This window comes from Coloeus monedula, assembly GCF_965178545.1.
Source record: "Coloeus monedula genome assembly, chromosome: 1".
NCBI classification, from domain to species: Eukaryota; Metazoa; Chordata; class Aves; order Passeriformes; family Corvidae; genus Coloeus; species Coloeus monedula.
Window position 1 is genome coordinate 46,751,229 of NC_138781.1, and position 22,207 is coordinate 46,773,435.

General features: G+C 41.2%; 2 protein-coding genes across 2 annotated transcripts in view; one reads left to right on the forward strand and one right to left on the reverse strand.

Moving 5' to 3' along the window:
• Positions 1-1,348: 1,348 nt before the first annotated feature.
• Positions 1,349-10,396, reverse strand: LZTFL1 (leucine zipper transcription factor like 1; the record flags this gene model as incomplete). Its single annotated transcript, XM_082285965.1, has 9 exons — positions 10,355-10,396; positions 8,261-8,385; positions 7,612-7,806; positions 7,035-7,095; positions 6,097-6,165; positions 4,652-4,717; positions 4,440-4,517; positions 1,945-2,118; positions 1,349-1,456 (listed from the first exon to the last, which is right to left on the reverse strand). Exons 1-9 carry the CDS (start codon positions 10,355-10,357, stop codon positions 1,349-1,351), a joined length of 879 nt encoding a protein of 292 aa, XP_082142091.1. The 5' UTR covers positions 10,358-10,396.
• A 5,789-nt stretch (positions 10,397-16,185) lies between these two features.
• The window catches only part of AVL9 (AVL9 cell migration associated), a 40,596-nt gene continuing 34,574 nt past the window's right edge, over positions 16,186-22,207 (forward strand). The window contains exon 1 of the mRNA XM_082281617.1: positions 16,186-16,299. Coding sequence (XP_082137743.1) covers positions 16,234-16,299 — 66 coding nt within the window. The 5' untranslated portion in view covers positions 16,186-16,233. The remainder of the gene's footprint in view (positions 16,300-22,207) is intronic.

Genomic DNA, 22,207 nt, shown 5'->3' on the forward strand with positions numbered 1-22,207 from the left:
GATGAAAACATTTAAAATAACTTATTTCCCAAAAAAGTTGCTTCATTAACTTTCCCATGCGTATTTAGATTATCATCTCAATATTAAGAATACTGGCAAAATCAGAATCTGTCTTCTGATGTTTAAATTTGCTTTAAATGAATTCAAGTGAAAAAGCACAACTTTATTTGAAAGGGTCCAGCACTTTGGCTATAAAGCATATTTATCTCACTGTCTAATGAACACCCTCTAGAAAAGTGCTACTGACCACACTTTGCTGAGCTATGACATGCCCAATGTGAAGTAACATTATAGAATCAAAGTGTTTCTTTTTGTTCCTCCTACTCTTTACTTTTGCTGATGCAATTTTTACATATAATGCTACTTCTTAACTATATTAACTACACAAAAGTAACAACTGGAGTTTCCACCTTGAAGACATCAAAAACTCTAATGCATGTATTTTTGGTCTTTTTTTCCCCTTTTCTTAACAAAAATAAACTCCTTTGTTTGTAGGGAATGTTCTCAGTTCTTCAACAAGGTCCTGTTTGCTATTTCTCAACAAATGTCAATGGCTAACCATTAAAAACAGGACTGCAGAAACTAATATCTATAAATTTTAGGTTTACAAGGAAGTAGAATTTCAGTGTGAAGTTAATATTAATAGTTATTTTGAACACTAGAAGCAAAGAATACATCATTCAAAACAAAAATTACTGAAAAATAATACCAGTCTACATTTTCTTTCCATGACAACTTCTGATAGATCAGATGCTTTTTGGTATTTCAGTCCTCTGACTCATATCTGAGGATTAAAAAAGAATAAGTAGAAAAATCATTAAAACAGACTTGAAAACACCCCAAAGACATTTTGTCTCTAAAGAAAATATGAAACCCAAGCAATAAATTACACCCAAGACTGATACATTTCTGTCAAGGTTTACTGCATGACTTAAGCTACAGACACATGCATTTACTTTTTAGACTATTTTCTCCTTTTAAAACTGGCCAGTTTAACCAACAGGAAAATGAAGGAATGACCTACCCACAAATCCAAACAATTGCCAAAGCATCTGGAACATCTCCCATTTGTATCTCTGTGTGTAGCACCTGAGGCCTTATCTACCACACCCATGAATATCCTCCATCCTCTCCATACTAAACTCTCTCATTACTTGCTACATGACAGCTGCTGTTGCACACACCAGACTTAACAACACTGAACATCCATTCAAAGGATTGGCTTGTCAAAACTCAGGGAATAGCCTATTAGAACTTCTTTTTAAGGAAAATGTATAAACTGTTTTAGAGACAAAATGGGAGCAGAACGTGGATCCAGAACAAGGATCTTGTTGGGACAGACAGGCACTTACTTGGAAAGTCTTCTACGCAGATCCTTTATCTGCTCATTCTTCTTGGTGAGAATCTCTTTCATGTTGCGATAGGCAGCTGTTTGCTGAAATTTCTTCTCCAGTTCCTACATAATAACAACATCAACATATTATTTACATATTATGAAGACTAGACCAAAATATTAAAAAAAAAACCTACTTGCTTTTCCTCCTCAAGTTTGGTTGGCAGTACTAGTTTCCATAACTTACTCAAATTTAGATGAAGTCAGCTGGTAGATTCAAATCAGATTACTGGGACAGACATAGAAACACTAACTTCATTTTAAAACAGAATCAGGCCAGAAGTCTTCAGAAGACCGAGAATATGCTTTTCTTTTAAAAATTTCTATCCAGACAAATGGTCAATTCTTTAATATTCATCTAGTTATAACCATGCAGTTAATTGTGGGTTTGCTATTTTATGTATAATGTGCTTTTCCACTGAAATAACAAAAATATAAGGGCAAAAGTGTGGCCTGGTAAACTCTGCATCCTGTAGCATATGCTTGTTAAATTACTAATCAGTTAAAATGTGAGTAAGGAATTCATCTTTACAATACAATAAAATGCTAACCTTTTCAGCTGTGGATAGCTGATCCTGAACCTTCAGTAAGTTATGTTTTGTTGTCACCAAGTCCTCTTCTAAGAATTTTTGGTTTGCAGTAGTGTCATTCAAAGTCTTCTCAAACTGGGATTTCAAAGCTGCCACTTTATTCTCCAGTTCAGTGATATCCTGGTTTGCATTATTCTTCAACAGAAGAAATATTTAAAATATGTAAAATTCAAGGGAAGAAATATTTAAAATTTTAAGTGCAAAATTCCACACAAAGTAGGCACATCTTCATTTTTAATAATTGTGTTCATGTTACTCCTGTAAAACCTAAATGAGAAGTGCTTTAACTAAAAAAAAGTTACAGCAGGGACTGATTTACAACTTTAAAAATTGTTAATAAATGCCTTTTAAAGATGGCTGGAATGTCTTCTCTGCTAAGATGAGATTTCAAGTTCTTGTACTTCACTTCTTTAGGAATTAGTTAGAGCCAGAGGATGAATCATATAACAGAAAGTTATTTACCATACAGAAAATTACCATTTAAGAACTAAACGTCTATGTTACAATGTATTTTTGAAACATTTACAAAGCTGTTAGTGTAGTACAGGTAGGAAAGGCTGAAAGTGTTTAGGCTCACACTCTCAGTCAGGTACCAACATTGCACCATTCTCAGATGTCTTACAGAAAGAGGCTCCAAGTTGCTTGTGAAGCAACTTTCCTTTTTTCCTCACGAGAAGAAACAACTCAGACCTTTCTGAACATCAGTTCTGGGTCATAAAACACTATAATAATGTAACTGTTCTATGGATTTTCATTTAAATAAAACAAAACAAAAACCAAACACAAAACATTCTAAGGTTTTAAAGCTCAGTTTCAAACTCAAACGTGTAATGACTCAGGATGAGACTGAACCAGCAGCACCTTAAACACAACAAAATCTAAAACCTAAGAAAGCCCTGTTCCTTCTTCTCTCTGGAACTTTAGAATAGCAAACCACTTGATAGCAGCACCGTTACAGAATAAAGGCTTATTTTGAATTCTGAGACAAGAGTCCAAGGCTGCAATGTTGAAAAGCACTACATACATTTTGTATGTTTTAATTGTTATTTTCTAACCATGACAAAAGTTAGTTATGCAAAAATTCTAAATCTTCAAATTAACCTTATCCAACAGAGCAGCTACTCTCAGTTACTGCTGGGAGTTACTCCCAGTTTCAGTTACTTTGATTCACACTTTGTGCGTGGAGCCATCTATTAACTATTGATTTAAAAAAACCCCATCAATTTGATGAGTTGGGACTTAAGAACCAATTGTGGTTTGGCAGTCATTTATTTGTTCAAAGAGTTTGAAATCTACTGCTTTATGAGCAACTGGGAGAAAGCAACAGATTAGAGAGAGCAAATTAGGACAGGAAAGCTGAAGATACTCAGCAGCCCTGACACTGAGGCCAATTCATGTTTAACCAGAAAAGCAGGATGAGATTTGGTTCCAAGCTTTTAACACTACAAACAGTATTATCCAGGATTTAATACACCCCTTTAGTATTTTAAACCATTAATAATTTAAAGTTTAACAAAACAGAGAAAGAAAATATTTGTCATGACTGATTGAGTTCCCTATTAAAAATATTATTAAATACAATTTTGAAAGTTACTAAGTAAACTTTTAACATATTAAGAAAACCAAGTACATACCATAAACCAGGTAGAAAGCAAAATAAAAAGAAATCAGGATTAAAATATGAAAACTAAAATAGAAATGTTTTATTATCTTGAACCTTACTTTCAAATCTGTAAATACTGCAGGAATTTTAAAGTCAATTACTCAAAATAGTGGGATTAAAGCGCTCTAATTTTGTTGAAAGCCTGAACTGAAATGTTTTAAATTTAAGAAACAATTACACATGAACAAACTTTGGAAAATTCTAATTATTGACAAATAAAGGTAGAAACTTAGAAAAATACTGAGGTGACCTGAACAGATTTATTTGTGTCAACTCACCATGTTGGAATCCTCATTTACAAAACAGATTAAGAACCTCAAGTAATAAAAATAAATGGTGAAACATTTTTAACAGCACGCTGATATAGGGAGAACTACAAAAAAATCAAACAAGCAGCACGTCTGGCTTGTTCATGTGAACATCAAGTGACAAATGTGTGAAAGAATTAGTGTTTAATTGTTGCCCTAAAAAACAGGTTAGGTATCATTCTTTCATTAGTAAGGATGAAGAAACAAACAGACATAGATTTGTGTCTGTTAATACAACTCTCAGCCCTGGGAATATGAATTCTGGAATACTTCCTGATAGTTCCTGAATACATGTCATAACATCAACTAATGTTATGGATTACCTGCTGACTGACAGACCAGCAGGAACAGACAATGTCAGCAGGAACAACACTGACTCAAACTCTTGCATTTGCCAGAAAAGAAACACACCATACAGACCAACATTTTGGATGTATTGGCAACAGTTTCCCCCTCTGGGAGCAGAAGGATATAATTATATTTACCTTCTGATCTCCTTGGATCATCTGTAAATCCCTCAGTGACTTCTCCAGCTTGGACTTCTCATCTAGGGCAGCTGTAGCCTGCAATATGTTGAAAATTTAAAACCTCAGAAACATTTTAACTTAAAACATAAGAATAATAACCATGGGATTCTTATTTAGGTATTTTTAAATATGTAAGCAGCATTAAGCATCCAAGCTTACAGGGAATTTACCTGTGTTTCTATGGTCCTGAGTCTGGTCTTCAATTTTTCATTTTCTTCCTGGAGATAAGCAACTGTCTTTGGGTTAAAGAACAAGAAAATGTTTGCGAACACTCTTGTGCCATTTTGGATTTTCCAAATATTTCAGGGAAGAAAATACACTTCTTAACTTAGGAAAGCAAAAGAGATCCTAAAGGCTTATAAAATTGGCCTCCATAAGAAATCAATAATTCGTTCAATTTTCATGATTTTTTGCCCCAGTGAGAAAGCAATTTAAGTTTCCAATTCTACTGTAACATAGAGGACCATTCACTTAGACACATACTTTACCACATTGAGACTGTTGAGATCAGCATCTTGTTAGTATCAAGATTAATTATTAAAAATTGCATGTTCAGAGATGCAAATCTCATTGCTGCTCATCATTCATATTTTCAATCATCAGGCAAGTAAGAATTTATCCACAGTTCTTTTTCAATAGAGACAAATACCAGGTTACTGCATATCCTGTTCTATGTAACAGGAAATAATCATGTTTTATCAGTCAGAGTAAAATCACCATATGAACTGAATGATTTTGGGAATAAAAAAAAAGACAACAGATGTACATATTCAACAAAAACTGTTACGATTTTGAAATTATTTTTGAAAGAGAATTACATTAATCTATAAGCAAAATACAAGTCTGAATTCTTGAATGCTTTAATTATCATAGTGAGTAACAACAATTTGATTCAGACATTGTACTCAACACATCATTTTGGGAACACAGGACAGAAGACAGAAAATAGATTATCTAATTATCTTGATTGCCCAAAACTTAAAAGGGTATTGTAAGAAGTGTGGCATCTTAGAAAAGTTCAGTTGAATGAAATGAGTACAATACCTAATAAAAGCTATTGATAATGTTAAGTACTAGAAAGTGTTTTGTAATTCTGAAAATGTTTAGCGAGTGAGAAATCAGATGTTTTCAAAACCAGTAAATTCCAAATTCTTTGAGTGCCTGTTTCTTCAGGAGGAATTTAACCAACTTATAACACAAAAAACTGGATGTAATAACATTGACTTCAAGTGATACAGAAAATGTTCAATAACCTAATCATTTCAGCCAGCTACATATTTTAATTTGCTTCTTTGTTGAAGCACCAGCTAGCTGCATGGAACTAGTTTACTATTTCACTCGATTAAATGGAAAAATAAATTACTACAGAGACCAAAATGTCTTTGCAAAAGAAGGGTTAATACTGCGATAGATGTTAGAGACCATAACCGCAGTAAATTTCTGATGCTTTGCAATATTTATTAATTTACTAGCATTTTACATTCTGGGGTATATTACTATGATGTCTGTATAGTGACAGACACATTATACAAATATTACTGTAAAGCTATTCAGGTCATTTGCATAAGCAGAATGATCATTGACCACAACATTGCATGAACAGCCAAGTTCTTACCTTGTTTAGCAGCTCTGACCCACCTTCATTTAATGGAGCCAGTTTTGGTTTAATGGGATCTGCAGTGGACTAAAGAAATTAAATAAAGGTGAAAAAATTAAATTATACAGATTTCTAGGAGGAAGAAAAGTACTCCTTTAGTCTGTCAGTCAATAGACAGTTGACAGTCAATTCAGCTTTCTTTTGTAAAGCAAATGAACAACCTTTTATTTCAAGTTCATTTTTTACTGTTTCCTTGGCTCCTAAGTTATGGACTTCACTTTGAGCTTATGTTAAACAAAGATACTGCATAGAGACATAAAAGTATTGCAAACATGGTTCTACAGAAGACTAACAATCCTGCAGCAACCAAAAGACAAAGGAGTAAGGAGAAGATATTTGAGTGGTTGTAAGAGGAAAAAGTATTTACAAAGCTCCAAATAATTTTCTCATTTAAAGTATTAAAAATAATATATATTAACTAAATATACCTTTACACAAAGGTGTATTAACTAAATACACCTTTACAAACCAAGTAAGGTGCAAACATATTCATGCAAGACAAGCTAGAGTGATATCTGTACTGTGCAATCTTCTCAGCTCTTGGGTTCATGTTGGGGTAAGTGAACTTCCCAGTCTTACCCCAGGTGCCAGGGGAAGAGAACCCAGGAGCAGATGCTTCAGCACATCCCTGGTCTGGCTGACCTTGGGATGAGGTGTGTGAGGCATGCTCCAGAAATGCAGAACCTGCACTCTGGAAATAGCCAAGGCAATTCAGAGTGAGCCTTGGTGCTGAAATGCAAAATGTGAATTTTAGACAGTTTCAAAGACTGTTTTGAAAAAAAAAGGATGGGGTTTTGGTTTTCTCTTACACACAAAGAGTGAATACTAAGCATTTTTAACATCTGTCATGACTCCACATGACATTTGATTATGATTTGATTAAAATAAAATTCTACCTTTTTGTTTGAAGATGTATATTCTGACTTTTCAAACTCAGCAACCTGGTCCAATAATTCTCTTGAAAAAAAAATAAAGACGCATTTATTTACCAAAGAAATATAAAAGAAGGCATTTATTTACTAAGACCTATGCTATGAAACACATTTCACCAAGCTGGTGCTATGCCTTTTATTGCATGTAAAATTCTTGTTAGAAGTACAGGGTGAAGTCCTACACAAATACCATAAATGCAACAGATCATGTCATGCAATGGTATGATACATGCATTAGAATAGACTTAGCATCCTTAATTGAAATATAATCCAACCAGACAACAAAAGCTTTTTAATTGAGTTCAATCACCTGCTCTTAACTGATTAATTCAAGAAAGAATATTACCAATAAAACATCTTGCTGCCAAGTTTGAAATTATTTTGTATCTTGCTATTTTATAGATGGAAGCATTGAAGCTAACCTATCACTGATAAAATAGTAAAAGAATAAGTTTCTATTGGTTATGGTTAGGAAAAGAATGCAAATAGTCAACACTTCAAAGTTTTCCTATTGTTGCAAGTATAGTCCAATAGATGTTACCGATTCTCCAAGTCAGAGACATCTGTCTGTAACTTGAGGTACCATTTCTCAGCCTGGGAAAAGAGCTGCCGCAGAAGTAAAACGTTGGTGTAAGTTGTGTTTATGAGCTCTGACTCCACTTCACTGTGTACGACACTCTGCAGTCCATCCAGCATGTCTATCACCTCGTCAACTGTGAAGGTCTCTTCAACAAGTCTAAACAGAGCGGTCAAAATGAGTCAGGTATGATAAAGGTTACAATTCTGCGTTGTTATGAGATCCTATTACAAAGGTACCACTCATATGATGCAATATCTTTTAAAAACCTCCACTGTCAGTAGTTATTAGATGACCACAGCACTACTAATTGGTTATTGTATTTGAATTTTCTCTTTAAATCATTAAAATCACAAATATTAATTCAGCTACAGCCTTGCATCCAGTTTAGACATCAGAAGCAAGATATAAAGCAATGTCATACTGTCAATATCTATGTTAATTCCTAAGAATTTGAACAACTTGGGTTTAAAAGCATTTCATTTGTAACTTCTGGAAAATACAAGAACATACAAACCTAAATGGAGAAAAGTCACCTCATAAAGTATTCAAACCTGCCACTGCTGCTAGCATATTTTGCTTTATTCTTGCTGATAACCACCCCACACAGTACCTGCTGTCCTTGAGGTCCTGAAAACAAGAGTCCACTGTTTTGAGACACATGCCGCGCTTGAAACGGGCAAAGCGCATGTAGCTGACCACTTCGTTCTGGTGGTGCTCATTAACGCCCAGCTCTGCCTGCAGAGGAGGACACAAGCACAAAAACAAATTTAAGTAAAAAGGATCATAACTACTGTGAATACTTGCCTTCTGACTAGTTTCTGTGATTGCTTTCACAGGGTTAGCATGCTAACTAGCAGGGTAAAAAACAACCATATTTTCATAGGTCTAATCCCTACACACCTCTCATAAGTGGGTGAGAAAGCTCCAGACCTTGGAAGCAAGGGCTCAAGTAGCCTCAAAAAAGTCATACAAAATGAGAGACAGAGGCAATCAGAGGATCAGAATCAGAAGGACTGTACAGAAGAGGAAGCTCTTGGACGTGTCCTGGTATTACATTACACATGCATAATGTAGCTGAATCATGTATCTTTCATATATGTACTAACAAAAAACCCAGACAAAAGTATGTCATGTTTGTTACTTTTTATGTAAACTCTTGAGACTTCTCACAGAATCATAGAATCACAGAATGCTTGTGTTGGAAGAGACCTTAAAGATTATCTAGTTCCAACCCCCCGCCATGGGTGGGGACACCTCCTATTAGACCAGGTTGTTCAGAGCCCCATCCAACCCGGCTTTGAACACTGCCAGGGATGGGGCATTCACAATTTCGCTAGGCAACGCATTCCAGTGCCTCATCACCCTCACAATAAAGAACTTTTTCTGTATATCTACCTACTCTCTTTCAATTAGTGCCCATTACTCCTTGTTCTATCACTGCAGTTCCTGCTGAAGAGTCCCTCTCTGGCTTCCTTGTAGGTCTCCTCCAGAATACTGGAAGCTTGCTGTGAGGTCTCCACACAACCTTCTCTTCTCCAGGCTAAATAACCCCAACTTGTCTGTCTTTGTAGGGGGGGGTGCTCCAGTCCTCTTGTCAGCTTTATGGCCCTCCTGTGGACTTGCTCCAACACTTCCATGTCCTTCTTATGTTGGGAACACCAGAACTGTATGCACCACTCCAGATATGATCTCATGAGAGCAGAGGGGGGAATCACTTCCCTCGACCTGCTGGCCATGCTGTTTTTGATGAAGAAGGAGATCTTAATCTTAAGTGATAATGTGAATTTGTTTCTCAACAGCCTATTGCCCAGAAACAAATATTGCCAGGGCAAATGAAGAAGGAAGTAGTTTTAGATCTGGCTAAGTAGCCCTTTTATGTGTGCCTCTATTTCAAACGAACTATTGGCATGGGCACTCACATCAGAATAACCACTGCTCATGCAGGCAGCACGGGTGACAAGGAGGCACAACAGGGCATGAGTGGGAGTTTATCACCACAGTCCCTGGAGAGCTGATGCAAAGGCAGGTCCATCTCATTTACTCCGATGTACTTTGTTAGGATGGCTGATGTTGGGAAGGGACAGCAATGCAGTAACTCAGACAAAACAGTTCATCTGATCACCTTGTCCTTAGTAAACAACCCGTGCAGGGAAGCTTCAGTGACAATGCAATCCTGGGATACATGGATGAACAATCAATACTCTGGAAACTAAATGCAGCCGAGGAAGCAGCACCAGCAGTAAATAAAACCAGCTCTCATAGTGTGGCTGCAAGCCCAATGTTGCCCACAAAGTCCCACTTATTGCAGATGAGGGATCATATGGAAAGCTAAATTAATGTTCTCTTTGCTGTTGCTGGAGGGTTTTTTTAGTTGAAAAGCTTCTATTCATTACAGACAGACAGGAAATTAAACTAGTAAATAAACACATAAGCACTCGTGACCTCCGAGTCAGCCACGCTGATACGCAGATAAATCACCGGGCCACCGGATCCCGCAAAAATCCCGAACCCTGGGAGTCTCCGCAGGGATGGCAGGGTGCCCAGGTGGGCAGGTGGCGGCCGCAGCTGCCCCGAGCGGCTCCCGCATGACGACAGGCCGCACCCCTGCCCCGCTTGCGGGCCGGCCGCCCGACGCGGAGCGCTCCGTGCCGGGATCCCGGGATGAAGGAGGAATGCCGGGCGGCGGCCCCCTCCCGCTACTCACCATGGCGGCCGCTCCGCCGGCGCTCGGACGGCTGCGGGCCCAGCGTTGCCATGGAGACCGAAGCCTCGCGAGCGCCCTCGCCGCGCTCCGATTGGCGGCGGCGCGCCCACGTGACCCGCGCGCCGTGGAAGCGGATAAAGGCGCTGTTTTCTTTATTTTACTTTACCTTTGGATTTCGTACGTGCTCTGGTGCAGTTTGGAAAACTCTACTGTGCAGCAATGAGCTGCTGAAGCGGTAGGGGCAGTTCGGCGCGATGGGCAACATCCCGCGTTTATTTACACCACCTAAGATTTTTTTCCAAAGGCTTTTTCACTAAACACGGATTTTTGCAAAGCATTAGCATGTCAGCAGGACAACACAGAATCATAGAACGGTTTGGGTTGACAGGGACCTTAAAGGTCATCTAGTTCCACTAGACCAGGTTACTCAAAGCCCCATCCAACCTGGCTTTGAGCACTCCCAGGAATTGGGCATCCACAACTTCTCTGGACAACCTGTTCCAGTGCTTCATCACCCTCACGGTGAAGAATATTTTCCTAATAACTAATCTAAACCTACTCTCAGTTTGAACTCGTTCTCCCTTGTCCTGTCACTACGAGCACTTGTAGGCTCCCTTCAGGTACTGGAAGGCCATAATTAGGGCACCTTAAAGCCTTCTCCAGGCTGAATAATCCCAATTATCTCAGCCTTTCCTCATTGGAGAGGTGCTCCATCTCCCTAATCATCTTGGTGGCCCTCCTCTGAACTCACCCCAACAGGTCTATGTCTTTCCCATGCTGGAGACTGCAGAGCTGGATGCAGTACTCCAGGTGGGGTAACTGTCACCAGAGTCTTTCACCTGGATCAGCCAAAAAGTTTATAAAATGTGGAAAAATAACCTTGCATCCATCACCTGAGTGTATGGAAGAAGTCTAACCATTTGTAGCTGGCCCAGTTGTATTGTACCCTGATTGCACCTAAGGAGAGGATGAAAGTAATACTGACAGAGCTTGGGATTTTCCAGTGTGAGCAAAAGGCACACTGAAATTGTGGATTTTGTTCATTAATTGTCCTCAAGGCCTGCAGAAGGAGACCAGATCTGTCACAGCAGAGGTGCAATATTAGTGAGCCACAGACAGAGGAAATGCCGATCATTGAATCTGTCCCATTATGAACAGGAAGAAGGGATGTAATGGCCTTCTCCCATGACACCAGTGGACACTTCAAAAGCTGGTGTCACCTTCCATACCTAGACAAGCAGTGAAAGCAGAGCACTGGAATGACACAGCTAAATGACTAACAGGCCAGGAAGCATCAAGCTGGGAACAGGCCGTTTGGAACACACACCGGCAGGAGGGCTGCTGCACTTGGGCAGCTGTTTCCATCCAGGCACTTTCCGGAACTGAGTAGGCCCAAGGGAAAACTGCCCTTCTTCCACAGTTTGAGAGGGAAAAATGGGATCCATTGCAATTTGCATTCTTCAACATTGTATTTGTCTTACTGACTACAGCCTGCAGTGCATTTTCATTAACTACTGGCCCTAAAAGCAGCAGTGACCAATTTAGGATTAACGGGCGATTTTGAGTAAGCAGCTGTATTAGTGGCAAATCTAACCTAATTTCTATATACTTTAGACACAATCAGGAACAAGTGACAAAAATTCCATCAAAATCATCTGGATCAACTCTTGAGACAGATAAAGCCTGACTCCTTCCAAATCTGTTTCAGTAAACACAAGTCACATGTGCAGTCTACATTCAGCACAGGAGACTCAAGACATGTTTACAGGAGGCCCTGGAGCATGCCCTCAGGGAAGGGCATCCAGGTCTGTCCTCAGAACTGAAATCCATGTGGCAATCAAGGGAGTGCAGAAAGACAGACCATATGCACAGAAGGTTGTTCCTGACCATAAGCAGCTCTACGGTAGTTGAAACTGGCCTAAAAGACCTGGCAAGAGCTATGCTATGCCTTGTTAGCTTGCACCTCTCTGTCCTCTGCTCCACCACACGGTACATGCTGGCAGCATCACTTCTTCAGATTCCTCAGCAAGGTGTGCAGAAAAAGGTGTTACCAACACACAGCAGGAAACATGAGTATTGCCATGAGTGATGTTGACTGACAATTTTTATGGGGTTTTTGTACAGCCCATCTAAGGTACTCATGGCATCAGAAAGAGTGTTGGCATTTCGTTGGACCAAAACATGTTCAACCATGGGTTTCTCTCATTCCTTTTCTTCCACAGTTCCTAGTTATGGAGCTTGGAATGATTGTGCATGAATGGAATTATTGAGTGTTCAGCACCTGGAAGTGCTTACCTTGGCTGCATCTGCACACTTCTTAGTGAAGGGACCCCAGTGAAATGAAGCACAAAAGAACAGAAGTGCATGTATTCAAGTACCAGCCACAAAGAGAGCAATCCCTGAATGGCCATGGTATAACAAGAGAGAATAGCACAAAACACTGAACAGATGAACCTCCCTTTCACTGATGCCTTTGCCCCTACACTTCTGCCAATGCAGGGGCCAAGGGCAAATGAGATGCTGGGAAAACATGAAGCCAACAACAGGTGCCAAAGAGCTGTCACACAGAATCAGACTAAAAAGCATTTTGTTTCCTTTCTGACTGTCGCAATAACCAGGAGAAAAGGAACAGAATGAGATACATACATATCCTGTACAATTTGAGTCTTCACTACCATTTATCCTCCCCACTGAGTGGACCAGCAGCTTTCTGAATTGCCAGCCAAACCCAAACTGCAGTGGCTGATCATCATTCTGGAATCTGTCTGCTTTCAATTTCTCTAGCCCACCTTCAAAGATATTTGTTGTCTGTCTTGACAACCACTGTGGGAATGTACCATATGCTCATTATTTCTTTTTGTTTAAGCCTTCAATCCGTTCTTGTCAGTGTTGTCTGGCTTTAGCTGTCTCCTGTACTTAGTGCTATGTCAGTCTTGAAAAGGAGAAAAGGAGATAAGAGACCGTCCATGTCACATCTGCAGCGTGCATTAGGTTGTGATAAGGATTTTTGTGCTTGCTGTTGCCAACCTCCAGAGCTTCCACAAAGGACACCAGGGCAAAAATGGGGTTCTGAGAAAAACAGCACAGAATTACAAACAAAATGATCACCTTTCATGGGTAATATTTGGAGGGGGGAGCATTGGGATCAGGGGCCTCAAAGAGCAGTGTCTACTTCACAAATAATTAACAGCTGCACCTGGGTCCTCAAGCTTCTCTCTGCTCCCCTCACAACCCACTGAAACAGATCGCTGCTTTACCACTCACAATCAATATTTTCTAAGGAAACAATTCTGACCAGTTATCTTCTTCAAACATTTCTCATCTGACCTGAAGAAGCAGGAGTCAGAGGTCTGCAAATCCTTCCAGCCAAAGTGAGCAGGGACCCCAGGGCAGTGGAAGTGTCTACAGTGGTGAGGACAAGAGAGTAGTTGTGTGGGGAGAACAGTCAGTATAGTATTTCTGTCATCCAGATCTAAGCCTCTTTAAAGTTACAGGAGAAGATACATTGCATTTGTGTCTGCAAACCTCCCTAACAATCCAAGCTCCCCTTCTGTGCTTGCATGCTTGAGAGTCCTATCAATCCCATGAGAATGACACCATCATTCCCACAGGATCAAACAGAGTATTTTCCATGGGGAAGCCTGTTTGGAACACTGCCTCCTACATCATGGTGCCCTAATGCAACTAAATGTACAATTCAAATTACATTTGGTCCTGTTGACTGAAAAAAACCCAGATTATTTTAACTTTCCTGGGGAATTACTGCATTCATTTTGGATAAGAACTTCAAAGAAAACCTACTGCAAACATGACATGAGATTGCCATCCAGAAGAAATTAGATACAAACTTCAGATCCATGCCAGGGTTGCATTTATGCTTTTCTTCAACAGAAATCAAAGGGCATTTATTTTTTATTCACGTGCCTGTCTCCACAAATTCAGAGCATTGTTCTTTAGGAAGCTGGGCTATACCTAACAAATAGAGGGGATGCTATCAATTATCATGGGCACTGCTTAGCTCTGGTGTTACTTCCAGACACAAACTATTGTACTGCCCAAGGAAAGGTTATCCATCTCTAGAATTCTCACTGCACATAAGCTGAGAACTCTGCATTATCGCTATGACTTGAAGAATGACTAACAAATTACAATTACTATGGTAATGATCATAGCTGGTGGTTCGTAAGCAAAGTCTCTGAGTAATAGAACTGTAGGGCTGAGTTTTCATTGCTGTTTGTTAGCTATGCATGGAGAAAGAAAAGTCCCTTAGGAAAATTTTGAGACTTTTCAGAGAGCTGTTTCATAGCAGCTCTCACTTGCCTTTCTTTCTTGTAAATACACGCAGTGTGAACTGTGAAAACAACACAGATGATGTCAACTAGTTCATTTTCCTAGACCAGAATGATGTTGTCAGTTCAACATTTTTATTGCTTTAGCAGGAAAGAGAATTTCAAGCAGATAAAAAAAAATCTAATAATCTATTCAGAGAAGCCATAAGCCACCATTATCCAGTACTATCACTGAGATGCCTCTATAATGCATAATCCATAACAGTAAGAGTGATGCCAGACTGCACTTTCCTGAATGATATGAGAATGAACCGTAAACACTCACCAGCATCTTTTGGGGGATATCTCATTACTGCAGGAGATAATGGCCAATATTGCATGCATTTTTCTTTTTAGAAATGGTACTAAACTGTCAGTTACAGGCTAATACTAATAAGAAACCATTCCTTTGCCAGAAGGATTGCTCCTTGGAGCTTATCCTGTGTTCCCTGCAGTATACTTTTTCTATAACGGCACTTCTGTTGAATCTGAAAAACAGTATGTGATTACGTGCTGTATTGTTATAATTTGAGCCCCTGGGTACTGTGTTAGTGATGAGATTTTCTTTAAGCGCTATTCTTTTACAGTTCTTTCAAAAAGATTATCTTCCTCCAATTTCCACAGAGAGTCTTAATTATTAAGAGTACAGCCTCTACCAAATGCTGTTGATTCAAGCAGTCAGACTTGAATCATAACAAAGGTTAAAGAGGGAGCATGGTGTGCGTGCAGTAAGATCCAGTTTTTAAATTTTTTTTTCTCTCACACTAAATTTGCCTGTGCTCTTGGACAAGTCTTTGAACTGTCTTCTTTCTAGGGTATGCTAAGACATATTTATAGAATCATAGAATAATTATCAAGGTTGAAAGAGATCTTTTAAGATCATCCAGTCCAGGTGTCTATCCAGCACTGCCACTGTAACACCTAAACCACATCACCCACAGCCAGAGCCAGAGGCCTCGTAAACACCCCAGGGATGGTGACTCCACCACCTCCCTGGGCAGCCTATTCCAATGCCAGACCACCCTAACAGTAAATTTTTTTTCTAATCTGAATCTCCTCACTCTCATTTTAAGGCCATTTCCTCTTGTCCTCTCACTGCAGGCCCGGTAGAAGACCGGCCCTCACCTGGCCACAGCCTCCTTTCAGGTACTTGTAGAGAGCGATGAGGACCCCCTGAGCCTCCTCTTCTTGGAGGTTTAGCCCCTTGAGAAAAGAAGCCTTACCGTGATTTTTTCCTCTGTTCTAACCTTCAGCAACCAACCTGACTAAACTGTACTGAAACAACCCCCAGGCTTCTTTTTGGGCTGCCATTAACCTGTACGACCTGGACTCACCGATCGCGGAGGTCTTTCCCACCCCAGCTTATCCCGAGTTCCCCGACCCGCGCCGGGAGGGGCGGGAGGAAGGCGGTGCTGCGGTGCTGCCCGCCCTCCCGGGCCGGGCGGTGCGGAAGCGCAGGCTGCCGGGCTGCGTCCCCGCCGGACCCCGAGGGGCGGAGCGAGAGCCCGGGCACGGCGGCATCCTCCGGCGCGGCCATCGCCGGGCTGCTCCATGGAGAAGCGGGGCCCGGTGCTGCACATCGTGGTGGTGGGCTTCCACCACAAGAAGGGCTGCCAGGTGAGGGGGCGCGGGTGTCCCTCGACTCAAGCCGCTCCGCTCCTGCGCTTCTTCCCGGCCCTCTCCCGGTCCCCTCCCCCGCGCCGAGCGGCGCCTGCCCGGCTGCGGGAGCTGCTGCGGGAGGGGCGCGTCCGGCGGGGCCGAGGGGCTTCGCTCCAGTCAGGGGGCGGTGAAGGAGGGGCTGGGAGCCGGCGAGGCCCCTCTTGGCCGCGGCCCCCGCCGGCCGGGGGATGCCTGGCTGGGCCGTGACTGGGCTCGCCCCGGGCAGTTCGTGGTCATGGAGCTGCCTCCATTCCCGCCCCGCCTCGGCGCTCCCGCCGGGAGTGAGGCGGAGCGAGGGCTGGCGGGGCGAGCTCCTGGGACTGAGGGGCGACGGCGCACACTGTGGCACCGTATCTGTTTCGAGTTGTGCGTGCTTAATACGTTCAGACAGAGTTCTGAGGAAAAAAACCCCAAAGGGTGTTTTAATCTACCTTCCTCTCTGCCTGCCGGCCCAGCAGTGAGTGCTCACAGGTGCATTTTGTACCAAACTGCCCCAGGATAACAAGCCCACCCTGGATTTAAGTTTTCTTTGCCTGTCTCTTCCCTGCTTTCATAAATGCTTGACTGCTTCTTGTAGCCTGTAAGGTAGAAGGATTTTATGTCATGTATTTCATAGCTGTTTTATGCTCTGATTGTTTTAATTCTCTTTTAACCCTTGAAGCAGGAGATGCGGTTGCCCAGCTGGGCTGCCCACAGAATTGCTTTGCTGTGACAAGAGCAGATAGACATAATGTTGGATTTCCAGTGAGTCTGTTTCCATAGTAAGTTCTTGGCCTTTATAAAAATTGCCGAGACCCTAATGGATGTTATGGTTATTGTTATACAGGAGTTGATCTGACATAAATACATTCCATACAAGTTATCTGAGAATTAAATTATTGCTTGAGCAAAAAATCCAAGCACAATACCTCAGAGGCTAAGGTGCAATAACTCAATTTCTGGAAGATGTGCATAGTTTTCTAATGCATCCTTTCTCCTCAGGGTGTGTGGGGGCTGTTCACATATGGATGTTCACAGGATCAGTTCCTGTGAAGTAGTTAGATCATCTGGGTTGTGAGGTTTGTGATATTTATCAGGCACTTTCTTGTCAAACACTGTTAAAAGGTGAGCCTTAGTTGGGTATCTGTAGGAGGAGGAACATATTTTTGCCCTCTCCTTGTTGTTGGCCTCTTGGAAAAGACCTAGGCTTTTGTTTCTTCCCTTCTTCTGGAGTGTGTATTTATTTTCTTGTACATTAAGCAGTGTTGATGCAAGGAAAAAAATAACAAAAAACCCAAACAAATCCCCAAACTATAAATTAGTAGCAGTGAATTTTATTTTGTTGCCAGTAAAATGTTTGTAGAAGTACATTTTGAGTTGTTGTCAAAAATTAGGTCGAATACCTCTGAACTGAAGCTTTCTTTATCTCAAGAAATGACCTGGAGGAGCTGGAGAGGAAGGCAGTTTGGGAAGGGGACAGGGTAGCTGAGTCACAGGGAGAAGAACTGCAGGAATAGAATGACAGTCAGTAGAACCACAACCAGCAAGGCTGCCCAAGGGAAAGCTAAACAGAAATCTAATTTTAAATGTGTCCTACCTCTGACTTAGCATATTTTTTACTGAACTATGGAAAACGTTTCCTGAAAGAACTGGAGGCGAGGAGCTACACAGCTATAGCCTAATGAGTTTGACATCAGTCGTATGTAAGACTCTAGAGAATTTTTGAAGGGAAGAATTAATTAACAACATGAAACTAAGTAGACTGAGTCCTATGTGTATTCGCTAAAGATAGATCATGCCTGATTGACCTGCATCTTTTATAAGAATAAGTGATTGAATTCCTTTCTCTGTGAAAGAAATGGAGTACCTCTAGTCTGCTGGGAACTTGATAATGGATCACACTTATTTTTAAGGTAGAGATACAGGAGAATTAGTGCAAGAGCTGGTACTTGGCTAAAGAGTAGCATGAAGGAGAGGAAGCAGAATCAGGTTTGAGTCAGAAGAGGAACTACTGGTTTGAAAGGCACTTGCAAGAAGTGTTTCTCGAGATTGAAAGTGGTGCTGGTATTGTTTACACCATAAAATTGAACTATGATAAGCAAATTTGAGGAATCAGTGTTTCTAAGGAAAACTGGAAAGTCATGCAAGAGCTGGACAACAAGGAATGCTGGATTTATAGAAATGGGGTGCATTATGAAGTTGTGCAATAGGAATGAATAATAACTATAAGCTTGGGAATTGACACGAGGAAATGTCTGGAAGAGAAATGAGACTGCATGTGATCAAGGCTAAGTCACCAAAGCAGTGTGATTTGAGGACAAGAATGACAATGAATGTAAAACTATCATGTGATGTTTATCGATGCATATAAATTCTGATCCACTTTTCAGAAAAAGGGATTCAGATTCTCTCTTCCAGAATTGGATGAGATAGTTCCTGGGCAGTCTGTATTCAAGGAGAATGTTAGAAGAGCTTCCCTAAACAGGCTAACAAAGTAGACTTTGAGGCTGTATTCACCTCTGTAAGTACAGGAACGTTCTTCCCTTTTTCTCTCCTGCCTCTTCACTACTGGAAAGCAGAGGCAGTTGTGTGGTAAGCTGAAATGGGGAACTGATGTGACCAAAAAGTAAGCCTTGTTTTGGTGGGTTTCTTTTGAGGTAGTTGTTTCACAGGTTCTGTTTGCCAGGTGGACAGCTGCAGAGGACAGATACATGGGCACAAGGAGAAGACCAGTGAGGGTGAATCACCTCTCTTGACCTGCTGGCCACATTCCATTTGATGCAGCCCACGATGTGGTTGGCTTTCTGGGCTGCAAGTGCATATTGCCGGCTCGTGTTGAGTTTTTCATCAACCATCACCTCCAAATCCTTCTCTGCAGGGCTGCCCTCAATGACCTTTAAAGTATCTATAATGGCCTTTGAGGTATTCATTGAAATGCTGCATTACATGTAGTTATATTCCAAGACACTGTTGGAAAGTTAAAAATGAGGAGGAGAAAACAGCCATTTAATCTAAGTGAGTGTTGGTACAAGAACCAGTGAATATGAACTGAGGATGTGCTGCATACCTGAAACTGACACGTGGAAAAGCAAAGGTCCAAAAGCAGTGCTCAAGCAGACGTCATTCAGAGTGAAGTTGGAAAGCTTGAGAGATCATAGATGTAGGCTGCCTGTCCTAACAGGAATCAACGTGGTTTGCCTGAGAAGGCTCCTTTCAGTTTCTGTTCCCACCTCTTTTTTCTGTAGTCTTACTAGGAAATGCATGTGGAGTTAGGATTTTCTATGGATTTCTTGATGCAAGGTTCTTTCATTAGCTGCCATTGCTTCTGAAGCTTCATCCCTTGAAATGTACAGCTCTTCCCGTTGGTTAACTTATAGGATAAGAATTGTGTAACATGCAAAAGACTTTGATGTGCAGTTTGGAAAGGTATAGAAATATCTTCTTCTTTCACAGACTTGAAAAACAATCCATATGCATTTATTTTTGAAAGAGAAGGAGAGTCAGAGAATCTCTTTGTATGTGCCTTTGGATTGGGAATATGAGTGCCACAATTGTTCCTCATGGTCCTTCCAAGAGCTGACTATTTAACTGGGGGTCCTTTTGCTGGAATATAAGAAAAAAGTGAAGTTTTGCCATATGTACATAGCTTAGTCTGGGGATCCAGTTTCCCAGGCAATTGTTAGAAGCTTGGGAGTTGCCGCTCGCTATCATGAAGGCATTGTGTTATCTGAAAACTAAAGCACTAAAAATTGTGGACACATTGAGAGGAGTTTTCTCTATCAAGCATGGAGTAAACTTTTGGAGAACCTGCAGGCCTTTGTTTGTCTACATGAGCAGATTGCCATCCTGTTTCTCTAGGCCCCTTAGTTACTGAGTTGAACTGTGAATCCGAGGAGATACGCAAAAAGTGCTGGTTGCTGTCTCTTTTTGCTAAGGATTAGAGGTAGTTATGGCAGTGTCCAGAGAATGGGAGGAGAAACTTGGCTGCAAACTACTAGGTCCACCTAGTATTTGACACACTTTCAACAGGCCCATTAAGGAAGGGAATGACAATTGGCAGGAAGCAGGCATGGTGACTGGTTTCTTGGCTTTGTACGTGCTGGCTGACTTATTATGGGAACCCTGCTCAGTGAGTCATTAAATAGTAAATGTCCCACAGTGGGCAGAAATCATGGGCCGTATGCATTCAGTCATGATTTTCATGCATCTGAAATGAAATGACAAACATTAAAAATTCCTTTTTTGATCCCTCTTTGCTATGGATAAGAGGAATGGGCTCAGGAAAAAGTAACAGCAAACACAGTGTAGTAGCTCAAACTCTTTCCCATTAATGTAACACCCACAATTTTGGTGCAGTAGGAGTGCCACACACTTCTCAGGCTCTGCAGAATTCAAGGCACAAAAGCATTGGGGCACAAAGTGGCAGTAAGGGAAATCTGCCGCAGAAATGGTCTGATGTGTTTTGGAGTGTCTGTAGCTACTCAGCATTACCTACTGCATCAGGTTCTGTTGATCTGCTTCAGTGTAGGGTGGTAAGACTTGGACTTCAGGGCCATTTGTGCCTTTCTTCTGGAGCAGCTGATAACACATTCCTCAGTAGTTTTGAGGAACTGTAGTAGTGAGTGACTAGTGATTTCAGAGCAAAAAAGGGGAAAGCTCTTTTTCAGAATCATGAAACACTTTCTCTCAATACAAGTGAGTGATAAAGCACTTAATTTGCCTTACAACACTTTAAGTTTTGAAATCATTAACTGGTGTGGAAGGTCCTTACCTACCTTATAAAAGAAGTCTCTGGCAAATATGTAACCCGAACAGACCTTGACTAGTGGATGCAAGTTGCGTTGAAAATACGGGGAAAGACCTTTACTTTATAGTGAAGGTATAAGACTGAAAGTCCTGAGGTGCAGTTCTCCAGTAATGATTACGTGTGCTGTGACCATCGTTTGAGCTCTGTCTCCAGGCTTTATTTGCATTGGGAAGCAGAGAGATAATAGTCTCTGAGGGTGTAGGAAGGCTTAAAATATCACAAGTACTCTAGAAATAATTCATTTTGAAGGCAGAGTTAAAATGAGAACTGATGTATTTATAAAGGAGAGGACGGAAAGCTGGAAAAACTTGCGGGTAGGAGAGCTAGGGACAAGTCCCTGTAAACCCCCTGGCTGGTTGCTGACAAAGTGCATGGTCCTTTTGGTCATGCAACACCTGACCTGCCACAACAATCCCCACCTTCTCCTGATGCTGCAAGGCTTCTAAGATAATCACATCTGAGTGAACTTGGGCCCTGGGTCACCACCACTGAGGCCACACAGAATTCACTTCATCTGGGGCAAGGCCCAGCTTTTCTGCACTTGGTGTCCTGAGCAGTTGTGCACATCACTGCTGACCTGGTGCAGCAGGTGACCATTGTCTCATGTATCCTCTAAAGAGCTTAAAAGTATTCCACATTACTCTTGGCTCTCTTTAACATATGCATTTCTTACTGTGTTGTGGAAAAAAAATCAAATTGTGAGTGGTAGGGAAGGTGAGGAAGTGCGTCCTGGAAAGCTCACACTGCAGATCAATTTTGTTTGCCTTTGTTTGATCTGTGAAATGATGGCAGTGTATCTTGACCCACTTCTCTGTACTTCTGTGGAGGATGACATTTCAAACTCCCACAGAGATGGGAGTGGATTACTGTAAATACCAAAAGACATATTTCCATGGAATCCCAAAGTTTGCCATAAGGACCTCCAAGGTAGTGAACTTTATAATGTAAATGTGATGCCTGCTTTCTCAAAGTAGAGTATGAGTGCTTGTCTGTGTGAGACTGTTTTTGTGTGGACTGTGCTTGAAGACCAATCCCCCTCTTTTGCCTGACCAGGGGTTTTCTTTCTGGTGTGAAAAGGAA